This window comes from Trachypithecus francoisi, unplaced genomic scaffold, assembly GCF_009764315.1.
Source record: "Trachypithecus francoisi isolate TF-2019V2 unplaced genomic scaffold, Tfra_2.0 Lachesis_group10, whole genome shotgun sequence".
Taxonomy (NCBI): Eukaryota; Metazoa; Chordata; class Mammalia; order Primates; family Cercopithecidae; genus Trachypithecus; species Trachypithecus francoisi.
In genome coordinates this window covers 48,199,681-48,214,724 of record NW_022681455.1, presented here as the reverse complement: position 1 = coordinate 48,214,724, position 15,044 = coordinate 48,199,681, and the positions used below count along the sequence as shown (strand labels likewise).

General features: G+C 39.9%; 1 protein-coding gene across 2 annotated transcripts in view; it reads left to right on the top strand.

The window, feature by feature from the left end:
* Nucleotides 1–208: 208 nt before the first annotated feature.
* The window catches only part of PTCHD4 (patched domain containing 4), a 195,929-nt gene continuing 181,093 nt past the window's right edge, over nucleotides 209–15,044 (top strand). The window contains exons 1-2 of one of the 2 annotated variants that reach the window (XM_033217402.1): nucleotides 209–348; nucleotides 671–1,082. In XM_033217402.1, coding sequence (XP_033073293.1) covers nucleotides 344–348; nucleotides 671–1,082 — 417 coding nt within the window. In that variant the 5' untranslated portion in view covers nucleotides 209–343. Of the gene's footprint in view, nucleotides 349–622; nucleotides 1,083–15,044 lie in introns of those variants that run through there. The other variant, XM_033217401.1, reaches the window with a different exon arrangement.

The following is a 15,044-nucleotide window of genomic DNA, read 5'->3' as shown; positions in this document are numbered from 1 at the left end:
CCATTTATTTCCTCTTCCATTCACTCCAGCGGGGAGGGAAGAAGGAACACAAAACTCTAAAAATAACTGTCAGCATCTTAAAAAAAGAAAAAAGCTTATCTGCCCCCCCACCCCCAACGTGCTCCCTCCCTTCTCCCTCCCCTCCCCCTCGAGGCCCCCCCTTATGGGGCACATGTCTGCTTCTTACAACACCGAGGCACATGGTTCCAGTTAGGCACCGAACCCCACCAGGAGAGAGAGGAAATCCACATCTGTGGGACGCTCCACACGGAACCACCTCCAGCGAGGGAGGCCAGGGGACTGCAGCACCGAGATGAAGGGCTAGACCCAGGGAACGCTGCTCATGCGGTGAGAGCCAGCGCGGGAGGCGGCGAGGGCGCGGGGAGGCCGGGGAGGGGGTGGGCCCCGCGGCGCCCCCGCAGCGCCCGCCGCCCGCCCCCACGCGCGCTGTCGATATTTGCCCGCCTTGCTGCAACTTGCTGCAGTGTTTGAAAGAGTAGTAGGAGCGCATGGAGGTGGGGCCGGGGAAAGACCAGGCTGAGTGGTTGTGGGGTGAGCGCGGAGTGGGTGGGGAGGCGGCGGCGGTGGGGAGGGGGGACTGGCCCCAGGGGGTGGGATGGGGGAGAGCGGGGTAGCCCGGCGCTTACACATGTCACATGTGCTTTTTAAGACGGCCGGGAGCGCCTGCGAGCTGGATCTGGTGGAGGATGCTGCGGCAGGTGCTTCGCAGAGGGCTCCAGTCGTTCTGCCACAGGCTGGGTTTGTGCGTGAGCCGGCACCCGGTCTTTTTCCTCACCGTGCCCGCAGTCCTGACCATCACCTTCGGCCTCAGCGCGCTCAACCGCTTCCAGCCCGAGGGCGACCTGGAGCGCCTGGTCGCTCCCAGCCACAGCCTGGCCAAGATCGAGCGCAGCCTGGCCAGCAGCCTTTTCCCCCTGGACCAGTCCAAAAGCCAGCTCTATTCGGACTTACACACCCCTGGGAGGTATGGCAGGGTGATCCTCCTCTCCCCACCCGGGGACAATATTTTGCTCCAGGCTGAGGGGATCCTGCAGACCCACCGAGCCGTGCTGGAAATGAAGGTGAACCACAAGGGCTATAATTATACTTTTTCCCATCTGTGTGTGTTGAGAAATCAGGATAAGAAATGCGTGCTGGATGATATTATTTCAGTGCTAGAGGATCTCAGGCAGGCTGCCGTCTCCAATAAGACAACAGCCAGGGTGCAAGTGAGGTATCCCAACACTAAATTAAAGGTATGCTCCTTCTGCATGCTTCTGCCAATTAAAGAGGCAGCACTTCATTTCTTGCCCTAAACAAGCAAAGAAAATGCAGAGGTCTCATCCTTAAGACTCAGAAGCTAATGCTTCTTTCATTTCTGGGGGGGAAAGATGGGCAACTGAGTGAAGAAAACAGGCAATGAATGGTATGACTAGATATTAAGAAATTCAAGGCCAAACAAAACAAATGCCAAAAAATAAAAAAAGAAAAAAAAAGAAAAATGAAAAAAAAAAAAGTTGTTTCTGAGACCCTGCAATTACATCTTTGTTCAGGGTTAATAAATCAGTGAATGGAAGGGGGAGGGGGAATCCTGAACAATTTGTGGGATTTCTTTTCATGATGGGGCTCAATGTATTTCTTATTACTGATTACACATCCACCTGGTGTCATATCCACCTATTTACATCTTCAGTCTGGCTTGATTGTTAACGTGTGGGGAGTTTGTGTTTTGGTGCCGTGTGATCGTGTGTCTGAAAGCAGTGAGTTATGAATGTAGTAGGGATTCCAGGAATGATGTGTAGTGTGTTTGCATAGCAAACGAAGCAGGAATTTTCTGTGTGTAAAAATAGGAATGTGCACCTAACTGATGCACTACTTAACTGAGTCCAGTGATCTTCCTTTCCCATAAAAAATTCCAAATGAGAGCAAGATTATTACAACAGTTTAATAACAAAAGGAAAGAAAAAAATCACAGTCAGCAAAATTTACAAAGAACGGTCATTTCAGCTTTAAATATATTGTGCTGTTTAGACTCTCAATTTAAATTTTGTCACTCAAATGAGATTTCTAAACTAATTCTACACTGTCAAGATTGAGCTGCTGCAGGCAATGAGGCATGCAGTCTCCAGGTGACTGAAGTTTCAGGGACAAATGTGACTTCCAAAAGAGTCACTGCACCATTTGTCTGCTTGACCCTGTGCATGCCCAGAAGCTGCACAGCCAAGAACTCCCAAGACAGGTGTTTCCCAAGAAGAATAAATTTTTTTAATGTATGTGAGGATATGTGTGTGCATGTGTGGAGATAGTAGAATAAAAAGGACCCCAGTTTCAATAAATGAATGGCCTAATAATCACTCATTTGATATAGTCAGCATCTATACATAATAAAAATAACTTTTTCAGGAGTTTTGAGAGAAAAACATCTTTTTCCTAAATTGGTGGAGAATTTAATGCACTTAGAAACTAGAAATTCCTCAGGAAACCTTATAACCTGCTTTTTTTTTTTTTTTTTTTTTTATTAACATGGTGTCCTCATTTAAATGGATCCAGAGGCTGGCAAGGGTTTCAGCTTTACAAAGCTGAGCAACCGCTTGATGTTTAGTGAAACGAAACAGATGATTTACCAGCTTTAAATCTAGGTTAGGGTTTGCGTGCTTCAAACTTATTGATGGGAGCATGATGGATGTGTGGTTAGGCAGCATGCTTTTCATTTCCCGAATCCTTTGCCATCAACATTATTGCTTGCTAAAGAAAAGGATGTGGTGGAGAGGTAATCTTCCCAATCTATACTCTTTTAATTGAGTTATTTCCTATACCAAACACCTGGAGTAAAGAAAGATTTGAAACTTTTGTCATATTTAAGCTTCAGTTTGCTTTTCCTATGGAGTCAACTTTGCAGTTCATTAGTATGCATTATTGGTTGGGTGCTCTAGTGCTTGTATTCAGCAGTATCCTCCAGGTGTAAAATTTTTGTTCAATCAGCCACTGAGGAAATGTTGTTTATCTGGTAATATCATTATGCTATTTACAGTATAAAGTCCCTGAGGTATTCAATTTACTCATTTAATAATCATTGGTTGTGCTCTTATGATTTACTAAATGCTCTTCTAAGCACGTGAGACAGAGTTTGGGGCAAGAAAAGCAAAGTTCTCACTCTTGTGAGGCTTAACAGTAGTAGTCTGGGTGACAGAGGGAGACCCTGTCTCAAAAAAAAAAAAAAAAAATAGATGTCAGTGTCCTCACCCAGAGTAACCTGCAAGCAGGAACTCTGCAATCATTGAGTGCACCATTGATCCAACACCATGCTAGGCCTATAACAGGTGCTCCATGGAAACTTCATGCTATTTGGTGGTTGATATACATCTTAGTAGGAGTCAGAGGGTAATCACAAAAGAAGGAATCATTAATTACAAAAGTTAATATCATAACAGCATAAAAAGAACAGAAGTATTACACTTTAGCTAAAGTTCTTATTCTGCAATATTCTAGTATCTATCAATGTTTCCTCAAATGTCTTGTCTTAACTTTCTCTACATGGCATCAGTGGGAGTCTTGCAACTACGTTTGGGTAAATTGGGCTTTTGAGATCTTCTGAGAGCAATGGGCCCTCTCAAGTGTTCAGACACAATCTCACACAAGACAAAATGTAATATTTAAAATATAATATTAAGAGTACCATGGATGCCTAGAATCTTGTCAAAGGCTCTCCAGGGGCTCCCAGGATCAGGACTCCCTGGCAGAGAGCAAAATGACATGACCTTTTGTTTTAATTACATGTTATTTAAAAATGATTTTGGTTCCTGTGTTTCAAGGGCTCTCAAAGTATGCCTCAATGATGCTGATACACACTAAAGTGTGAGAACTCCTGGTGTACAAGATTTGAGGAAAATTTTTATATGTATATTTTTAGCCCTCAAATTCATTTTGCTTTCTCCTGTTCTACTGGGTCACCACTCTTCCCAACTCTAACCAATATGAAAAATTTTAGTACTGAAAATGCTATTGGTAGGCAGAAAATTAGGAAATTGCAGAATAAATAGTGGTGGCTGCATAACATGAGTATGAATTGGCAATTACTTGACATTAAAGAAGCAGGTCAGTGCTTAGGGACAGGCTGAAGATGTGTAAACACTGACTGACAGACAGAAGTGGTCAGAAACCTTTGTTATGACAACAGAAGGTCATCCTCCAAATATTATGAAGACATCCAAAGAGTACTGGACACGGAGAGGTTTAGAACTTCTGATAAACATGATTATGTTGACAAGGTGATCCAGACAAGCAGGGACACAGAAAGGTGCCTTCTATGGAATTCTAAACAGAGGCTTGCATAAAGCTGGTATGAAAAAAGCAGCCATTAACTTAGAATACCACAGAAGAAATGGTACATATACACAATTTCAAAAGCTGTGTAGAAAAGATGCCAAAATCTAAAATCCCTACATCTATATGACATGACCTCTGCAATTATTCCCTTCATTATAATCTTTCTTTTATATTCCTCACTAGGCACACGAATCATATCATATATTGTTTCTGTACTATTCACTTTCCCCACCCCAATCTAATCTAGTTCTATGTAGATAGTATTCACGACAAATAGTCATTGGTTAATTTATTGATTAATTTGCACACTTATACTGCTATATCACAAAATTATCTTCACTTTTTATACTTTTGTGGCTTGCTTTTATTTTAAAGGTATTCTTTGCATTCTCCAGCTGTCTTTAAAGTGCTTTTGACCCAAATATTTAGGGGCTATTTTTTTTCACCTATTAAAATATACACATCATACTATTGTATACGGTAATAGAAATGGACAGACTGAATTTTTAAGTAAAATACTTATTATGTTGTTGAAGTCTACCTCTTGATTTAAGTGAGATAGGCATTCAGAATCTTTAAGCAAAGACTGTTCTGGACTCTAAGAAATGTTTTCATTATCGTTCAAGGAGGTCAGGTGCTTACAGGTAATATTTCCCTGTTTTTAGGTAGGCTATCATAACCTCACTTTTCCACCTGGCTAGTTTCATGAAAGCAACAATTCTCATATGTCCCCAGTTTTTTATTTTAGCTGCAGTAAAGACATAAGTAAATATTTAAGCAGACAAATGTCTTTGGATATGGGTTTGATTCCAAGTCTAGATCCCAACATCCTGGCCAAGAGTGAGAGAGAAATAAAGCAAATCTATTTCCCTGAATCCTGCCATTCCCATTATATTCCATTAATAACCACACCTCTGAACAGATGTTAAAGTTAAGTCAGTATGTACTTCAATGTACCACATTTGAAATAAGAGCAAAGATAGACTTTCCTACTCCTTAACAGAAGACAATGTTTCTTTGGGTACATTTCGGGTGCATGCTCCAGGTTTGGAAGATGTTGCCATTAATTATTTAGCTCCAATATCAATGGAACAGTAACTTAAGCCAACATGAAAAGTGAGAACCAGCAATCCTTAGGGAAATTTTCAAGCAAAGTTATGCTATGGACTGCTTTCTCTTATTCTAAAACCATATAAGTTATACATGTCAGGATCTTCTCTGATATTTTGATTTAAGCTTACCTTTCTGACTGAGTAAAACATCATTACCTTACTGAATCCTCAGTTTGTATCCTACATGGTGCTAGGTGTTTTAAACACACATGCTGTTTGATTTTTACAAGTTTTTAAGTCAGGGGGATTATTTCTATTCCCATTTTATGAGAAAGAAAACTGAAGACCAGGAGGTTAAGTGACTTCCTTGAAGTCCCCAAGCTAGTACTTGCTGGAGCTTGGATTTAAATCTAGGTCTGTCTGGTACTGAAGCTCATATTCTTAACCACAATACTATATTAGATTCCATGACATCCTCCATCATTCTCTGTAATGACAACCCTTTATACTAAGAAAGAAGTAGGGCTCTAACTCCTGTCATCTGAAATCCATGATAAAATACCACTACTAATATTTCACACTATTTTCCTTACTTGCTCAGAGTGCCTGGCTCATAGGAAGGTGACAGAGTGAAGCTTCTAGTTTCGGCAAATTCTTACCATTCCCTTACTGTGGAGAGTTTAGCAAATTCTTCATTGGCACATGATTTCACCTTTAATATCATTTTCTATCAAGTCAGAACAAACCAAGGTAAGGTAAAAATCAGCTAAAAGTAGATTCTTGTAACCTAGCCCAAAGTTTTGAGCTGGTGGCTTATGTGCCAAAGAAGCTTGAGTACTCCCGGCTTCAAATGGCCTGAAAAAGTAAAATTGATGGGATAGCACAATATGCTCTAAATTGAGAAATATTCAGGAGACCTGGGTTCTATGAGACCCAGGTTTCTGTACTGGTTAGAACTCTGGGTTCTAACCTCAGTTCTTTAAGGATCAATTGTGTGACATTTGGCAAGTCTCATCACCGATGTAGGTGTCAGCTTCTTTCTCTGTGAAATGATAGAGTTAGACCGGGGAGTCTCAGGATTCTTGTCAGCCAATCAAATTCTACGATTCTTAGGTACCATTCTACCACAGAGTAGATAATTATCATTATAGTGGATTTGGGTGTATAGTCTGGTATGTTTTTCTTCTGGAGTTAAGTAGATGTGCTTGCTTCCAGTTGAATAATGCTACTGAAAGACTTTTTTCATAGCATGCAACTGAATTATTGTACATATTTTTCCTGGCCATCCTATTGGGATAAGTTCTTTTATTTAATTTTTCTGAACACCGCAAGTGGGCTAAAGAATTGCTTGGCACTGGGGTCTAGCTTCTCCTCCTTGGTTTCATCAAGACCTTAAAACCAGATTTAAATCTGGTTTTAAATGTTTCATAAGTACTTTTTTAAGCTTCCTTTTATTTTCCTAAGTCAAGGATTAAGAGAGGGTTTAAAAAAAAAAAAAGGACAGAAAAGAGTTCTCTCCATTCTTCTTCCCATTTCCTTATCTTCAGCTTATCTGATGATAATTTCCTTTAGTGGCTCAGGACCACTAAGGACTTGGGATGTCGGTGGAGAGTAGAAATCAAAGAGACATACACATCATGATGGAAGTGTATAAGGAGACTAAGATCATCCCCACCCCGCCAAAAATACCATACTTATTTCCCTGTCCTGACACCATAAGCAATAATACGCCCTAACTGTTTTTATTTTCTTAATTTTTTCTACTTTAAAAAGTTCTATATTATAACTGAAGCAATATTTGTTTCATTTTTCAAAATATATTGTGTATGGAGAATATTTTGCATTTTAACCCATTAGAGATTACACCGTGATTTGACCACATTGCTTTTAAATCTGTTCTAGAATTGACCAACTTTTGCCCAGACCTGTTTCAGATACATCCAGACATATGCTCAATATAAATATTTTTAAAGAATAAATCTGAAATTTCCAACCGCCTAGATTTGCCCAAGACACCTTTCGATTGGACAGCAGATCTGTTTCTTCCCTAACTTAGTTAAACAAATCACTCAAGTCTCCTCCACAGGGTGAAATCATGGACTCATTTCTCTAGAGTGTTTCTGCCAGTGTGCTGGTGGACAAGGGTACATTTATAACAGCTCTGGCATGCAGAAATATTTAGGCAATGGTTCTGACTTAAAAGCATGCCAAATTGCATTGTAAGCCACAAAATTAATTTCAGTTTGTTTTCTAAGACCAAAATGTTTTGTATAGACCAGTAGCATGAGCACCAACTGGGAACTTCTTTGAAATTAAAACTCCCCAGGTCTTCCAAAAGACCTGCTTATCAGAATCTGCATTTCAACAAGCTCCCCAGGTGATTAATATGCCCCTTTGGGTTAGTGATTCCCAGATCTAAAACTCAAGGTTGACCTCAGCACTCCTAATTCATGATGTGATTTGGAAGACTCATATATTGTTGAGATTGAATATACCATAAGACAATATGGTAATTGAGCCTCTCAACATATCATTTTTCATGGTGTTATCTTGGAAACACCAAAGAGATATCTGGAGAATTATCAAGAGGCTGTTCTACACTGAAAAACCCTCACCCCTATCACCTACAGTTGAGCCTGTCACCTGGTTAAGCTTTAAGCTGATTACAGTCGTTCGATATTTTCTAAAATGGTTGAAATTAAATCTAACCATCTCTTTTAAAAAAAAATCAGCAGCATTTTTCTCAAGTCCCTTTGCTGTTATTTCAAAGTAGTGGCAGCATTAAACCCTAGTTACTCTAATTATGTTAATATTATGTGAGAACACAAGATATAGGCACCATACATGGGAGTAAAAGTATTTGGGGGAAAATGAAACACAGAATTACAGAAGAGTGTACCTTTAAAGTGGCATTGTAATTTATGCTTTTTTCAGACAGGATTATTGTGGAAGAGCCTCTCACTGAAATCAACGCTCATTTTCTGTCATTGAGATGAATTCAGGGCCTCTGAAAGGTGCCTGATGAACAGCATTCAAAAATGAATGGGTTGTGTTTAGTTACAGGATTTGTGTTGAAACAGTCAATGTTTATCTTCTGGAGCTCCCCTCCCAACATGCAGAGGCATCACCTGGGATCTTCTAACTTTGCCGTTTCAAAGGCTGAAGGCAGGTCAGGCATGGTGGCTCATGCCTGCAATCCCAACACCTTGGGAGGCTGAGGTGGGCAGATCGTTTGAGTCCAGGAGTTCAAGACCAGCCTGGGCAGCATGGCGAAACCCCATCTCTATGGAAAAAATACAGAAATTAGCCAGGTGTGGAGGTACACACCTGTGGTCACAGCTACTTGAGAAGCAGAGGTAGGAGGATGCCTTCAGCTTGGCAGGCTGAGGTTGCAGTGAGCCTGGGCAAAAGAAGGAAACCCTGTCTCAAAACAAAAAGACTGAAGACAGAGCATAAGTTCTGGGTTCTAGAAAGCCAGAAAGGTATGTAAAGGGCTCTCATAGCTTCAGAAGGTTCTGAAAGATCAGGTGTTCATGACAGATGGAGGTTTGATTGGATTTTAATGGTTCATCCTCAAAGTTTACTCTTCCCTTTAAATTTGAGCTCCATTCTCTTACCTCAGCAGGTCTTTTAAAGACATGGAGAGTGAGAATGTTCAGTTCTGATTGTCAGTGCAGGTCTTACTAATGTGGGTAAGACAGACATCATGTGGGTAAGATTCAAAAGCCATTCACATACACATTCATTTAGGTAACTGTTGAGTCTGCTAAATCTCAGGCAATGTGTTGACCACTAGAGATTCAGTGAGAAACAAAACAGATGCGGTCCTTGCCCTCTGGGGGCTTGAGTCTTGTTAAAGAAAGCATACACACACAGAATTACATGGATAAATTCATAATTACAAATTATCATGGTTGAAAAATACACAATGCTGTGAGAATAAAATACCAAGTTTGGGGGTAAAAAAACAGTTTTCTTGAGAAAGTGACTGTGAGCGGAGACCTGATGGGTGAGAGGGAGTTAACACACAGGGGTGAGTTAAGGGTAGAGACAAGAAACAATATGATGGAGAGGACGCAGTGCCCTAGAAGCACTGAAGGAAAGACACTGTGGATATAGGTTAAAGAGTGATGGTGGTGAGTGCTGAGGGTCATGTAATGAATTTCTTGAGAGTCAGCATAGGTAGCATCATTTAGGTCAGGATTTGTGCATCCAGATTGTGTTACATCTCAGCTCTACCCCCATTAACTCCATGACTTCAGGTACTTTTTGTTTGTTTGTTTGTTTGTTTGTTTGTTTGAGACAGTCTAACTCTGTCGCCCAGGCTGGAGTGCAGTGGCGCAATCTCGGCTCACTGCAACCTCTGCCTCCCAGGTTCAAGCGATTCTCCTGCCTCAGCCTCCCAAGTAGCTGAGACTACAGGCACCCACCACCAAGCCCAGCTAATTTTTGCATTTTTAGTAGAGATGGGGTTTCAGCATGTTGCCCAGGATGGCCTCTATCTCTTGACTTTGTGATCCGCCCACTTTGGCCTCCCAAAGTGCTGGAATTACAGGCATGAGCCACTGCGCCCTGCCCATTTTTTAACTTCTTTGTAACACTTCCCTCATAGTAGCCCTTACCTCACAGTACTGAGTTATTAAATCAACTCATAATACCTTAGGCAGTGCTTCTCATACTCTAATAATCATCTAAGAATCTTATTAAAAATGCAGGTTCTTCTTCAGTAGGTCTGGAGTGGGGTGAGAGTCTGCATTTCAAGCAAGCTCCCGAGTGACACTGATGGTGCTGGTACATGATCCACACTCTGAGTAGGTATTGCCTAAGCAATACCTTAGGCAGTGCTTCTCATACTCTAATAATCATCTAAGAATCTTATTAAAAATGCAGATTCTTCTTCAGTAGGTCTGGAGTGGGGTGAGAGTCTGCATTTCAAGCAAGCTCCCGAGTGACACTGATGGTGCTGGTACATGATCCACACTTTGAGTAGGAAGATTATAAGGTGCTTAGAACAGCACCTGGTTCATTATACATTCTTAACAAATGCTAGTGCGTTAAGTTATTGAGCGTTGACCTTCTGCCCTTATCCGGAAGACATGGAATTACCTTCTTTTGAATTCATGATTAGATTTAAAAATCATTTTTGTTTCAACCCTCAAAGCTGAAAATCTTTCCTATTTTTGGTAGTCCTCATTAATTCCTTAGTAAGTGTAATAAGATGAACGTAGACCCTTCTGCCTTTTGCACTGAAGAACTGGAGCTGCCTGCAGGTCATCATTCGGAATGTGACCTCTCTTTGCTAAGGACAGTAAAAAGTAGCAAAGGAAGATCTCTTGGACCCTTGTCTCAGTGTGCACTGGGTCCGAAAGTATTTTCAAGGTTGAATTTTTATGGTATTCTCAATAGAGCTAGCCTTGACCACTCTCTTCCCTCTTGGTTTTGTGATGTTATGATTCTTCTATTCCTCTGATGGTTCTCTACCATTTACTGGCTTACTTTCTTTTCTATTCCCATAGGCATATTTTTTAATAAAATATTTTTTCTCAGAATCCATTCTCTTAATATTCTCATTCAAGCCAAGCATCTGCTATTTGCTTCCATGTCTGTAACTCTTTCAATGACATCTCTGTGTTGCCATTAACTCAGACTCAGTGTCTCGGTCATCTATGATTAAGTTTCCCCCACTCAGTCAAAACATATAAACAGTAATATCTAATTAATCATTGGACCATAATCATTCTACAGCAGTAGTTCTCAAAGTGTAGTTCTTGGACCAGCAACATTGACATCACCTGGGAACTTGTTAGAATTAAAGATTCTCAGACCTAATTCAGGATCTGCTGAAACACTGGGGGTAGCACACCACAAGCCCTACAGGTGACTCTGATTCCAGTTAAAGTGTGATCAGTCTTGGCTGAGTATAGAAATCATTAGTGGAGCTTTAAAAATACTGATTTCATGGATCCCATCTAGAGAAATTCAGATTTAATTAACCTTGGGATGACCCAGGCACTGTGACTTTTAAAACAGATTACCAATGCTCAGAACCAAAGTCTCTTTTTCAAACATATTTTCATTTTCATTCTTGACTGTCTCTACCTGAGGCCTTTATTGTCATTTGTCTATTTTATTTAAGTGACAATCTAATTTTTCTCACTATAATTTATCATGCTTAAACCTAGTCTATTTACAAGTTCATATGAATCTCTTGATTATTCTCTTCCTTAACCAACTCTTACAAGCGCTTCCCATTTCGGGAAGAAAAACTGCAAACTCCTGACCGTTGAGAACTTCCCTTAGCTCAGCCTCCAAATTCCCTTGTAGTTTCAGTTATCATTACATCAAATGCTGCAACAAACAAAAACAATCACATCCTGAACTTTCCTAGTTTCTTATCATTATTCATACTGTTCCTTTTGCTTGGAATTTGTTGCACAGTCAAAATCATACATATATCTTAAAAGCTGAGGCCTTAAAGCCACTTTTTCCATAGAGCTTCTCTAAGTACTTCCAGAAGTAGAAAGCATTTTCATGTACTTGAGGTAGGTAGTTCCCTTAGTCTCCATCTAACTTGTATTATAACTATACAGTGAATCTCTACTAAAGTATAAGTGTATATGCCTAATGAACTAATAGAGCATTTAGCTTTCTCTGCATAAATTAATTTGCCTGGGAGGATATAACCAACAAGGAAGTCTGCAGGGCAAGTCCTTGAAGGAAGCTGTAAAGGAATCGAATCAAAGCCCATTCTAGTCAGTCTGATATCCTATGATTTGTCCAAGCCCTGCCTACAGAAAGACATTGAAAGCCATTTTTAGGAATGGTCCTGAGATACATGAGGCATGAGCAACAGCTTTGGGCTCAGAAAAAAAAAAAAAAAAGACCACCAGAAGAGGGAGGGAGAGACTTTCTACCCACCTGTACACAGCATCCATGTGGCTTCAGCTAAGGAAAGGTTGCAGAGAGCATAACATGGCTTGGGCACCTGATGGGTTGCCAAATATAGCAAGTAAAAATACAGGACACTCAGTTAAATTTAAATTTCAGATTTTGTTTTAAATAACTTTTTGGTATAAGTATGTAATAAATATTGCATTCTTTACTTATCTGAAATTCAGATTTAACTGGGTGTGCTATATTTGATCTGACAAATATGGCACCATGAGAGTTTGCAGAATCACATCTGGAGACTTCAGCACAGACTTCGGCGTCACATGGTCACCAGCACTTGCAGTTCTAACTCACAGCAGTGACCATCAGCCAGAAGGTTAAAGAGGAAGACCATGAAAGTTCTAGTGGATACTGCTAAAGCATATTCTATATTCTAAGGACCCCTAGAAATGCATAGGTGAAGGTTTGCAGGGGTCAGAGCTCCCATCATATTCAATAGGGATGCTAGCAAGTTAAATTTAGGTTACTCTTTTTTTTTTTTTTTTTTTTTTTTTGAGACGGAGTCTTGCTCTGTCACCCAGGCTGGAGTGCAGTGGCGGGATCTCAGCTCACTGCAAGCTCCGCCTCCCGGATTCCCGCCATTCTCCTGCCTCAGCCTCCCAAGTAGCTGGGACTACAGGCGCCCGCCACCTCGCCCAGCTAGTTTTTTGTATTTTTAGTAGAGACGGGGTTTCACTGTGTTTGCCAGGATGGTCTCGATTTCCTGACCTTCTGATCCGCCCGTCTCGGCCTCCCAAAGTGCTGGGATTACAGGCTTGAGCCACCGCGCCCGGCCAGGTTACTCTTAATATAACCTCTTTTGTATACTCTGGCCTTGAGAAACCCAAGTTACATTTATTGTTTTAATATATCCAAGAAACTACACTCAATTAAATTTCACTGAATCCAAATGCCTTTTGTTTTATATTTAACTATGAGAAGATAGAAACTATATATACATCAGAAAAATTTGATTACTGAAAATAAGTGACAGGCACATATTAGTGAAAAGTTACAGACTGAAAATATTAACAGGCTAAAACCTGAACCCCTAGACAGTATAGGTTACCCTTTCTATATATGAAAAATTTCATTAAAAACAAAAGTGAAGCATGCTGTTAACATTTGTACTACAGCACTAATAAGTATATGTGTTATTTAGAGCCCTTCTTATTTTCCTTCAAAATTACGAAGCTTTTGAAAGCAGCCTTTTACAAAGCCTTTGAAGATAGGTATTGTATCTCATTTACGTTTATAGCCTTCTCCACATAATTTAAAAACAGTTTTGCATATAAGAAAGCCTTCAGCGCATAATTTAAAAACAGTTTTGCATATAAGAAACCCTTCAGTAAATGACGGATGAAATGAACTAAATGTAAATGTATTTGTTTAGGAAGGGAATTCTCATTTAGTGCTGATTCTGGTTGCCTGAATCTGTTTAATTCAACATTTACCATACTTTTCCACTAAGAGTGGGAAACATTGGATACCATCCTAATATTCCATATGTGGCTCTTGCATAGTACCCTTCCCTCATGGGAAAAGCCTAGCTTGTCATTTCTCCCTTCCCAGGAACTGAGTCTTTCTGTACGATTCAAAGTAGGGGACAAAGTAGGGGACAAACCCAGGGCAAAGATCTGGGTAGGTGAGGCAGAGCCTGCATAACAGGGCATGAGGACAGGGAGAGTAGGGTGCCAGTAAGTGCCCCAGGAGACAGATACTAACCCTGCAAAAATGCCTCAGGGGAATGAGAGAAGCTCAGGGTTTGAACTAGTTTAATGACCCCATTTTATAGATAGAACATACCTCTCTGAGGGAGTAGCACATAAAACTGATATTAGCAGCTTGGCTTTTATTTTCATTTCATTCTTTCAACCATTTTCACCTTGGGGATTGTTTTTAAGGAATTGGATACTTTCTAGGTTGTGAGTCTTTAGACTATTTTATTAGCTAATCACATCATATCAGAGTATCTCTTCCAAAGCAATGTTCAAATTTATATTTTTAGAGTTAATTTCTCTTAAAAAGTGGTTTATAAACTGATGTTATCTTACTCACCTTCCTCTTGATTGAAAAATATGTTGGTAATTAATAACTAACTTGATAAGAACTTCACATTCCCCATCTTTCCCTCTTAGTTCAATATCCTGTGAATTCATTGACTGGAAATTTATTTCCAATCTTTACCTATAAAATACACAGTCATCATCATAGGGTGTGTGTCTTTTTTATCCTATTTATTTTTATTGTTTTATTATAAACTTATAAGCATCCATTGACAATCTGACTCACTTAGACTAAAACAACAAATGTTTTTACTGGGTGGATCCTGCTTCTTGATGGATTAATAGGGGAGCCAGTTATTGATCGAGTCTGTCTGTAAAAAAGTTTAAATAATGATGAAGTAATGCATAAGAAACAGACAAATCTATGAATCAAATATCTCCATTTACTTGCTGCATGACTTTGGATGTAACACTTAACATCTTTGTCCCTTAGCTTCTCTGGGTTCAAAAAAATGGTATTGTTAGTATCCACCCTACAGATTTTCAAAAATTTTAACACTTGGTAGTTTTTAAAACAAACTATAGCTAGTTTTTATTAATATAAACTAGAATCATAACATCACTGGAAGATTAGGAAACCATGTGATAAATCACTTACCATTCCCACACTAATTCTATAAAAAAAAAATTTCCAGACTTTAACTATAAAATACACAGCTGCCATCATAGG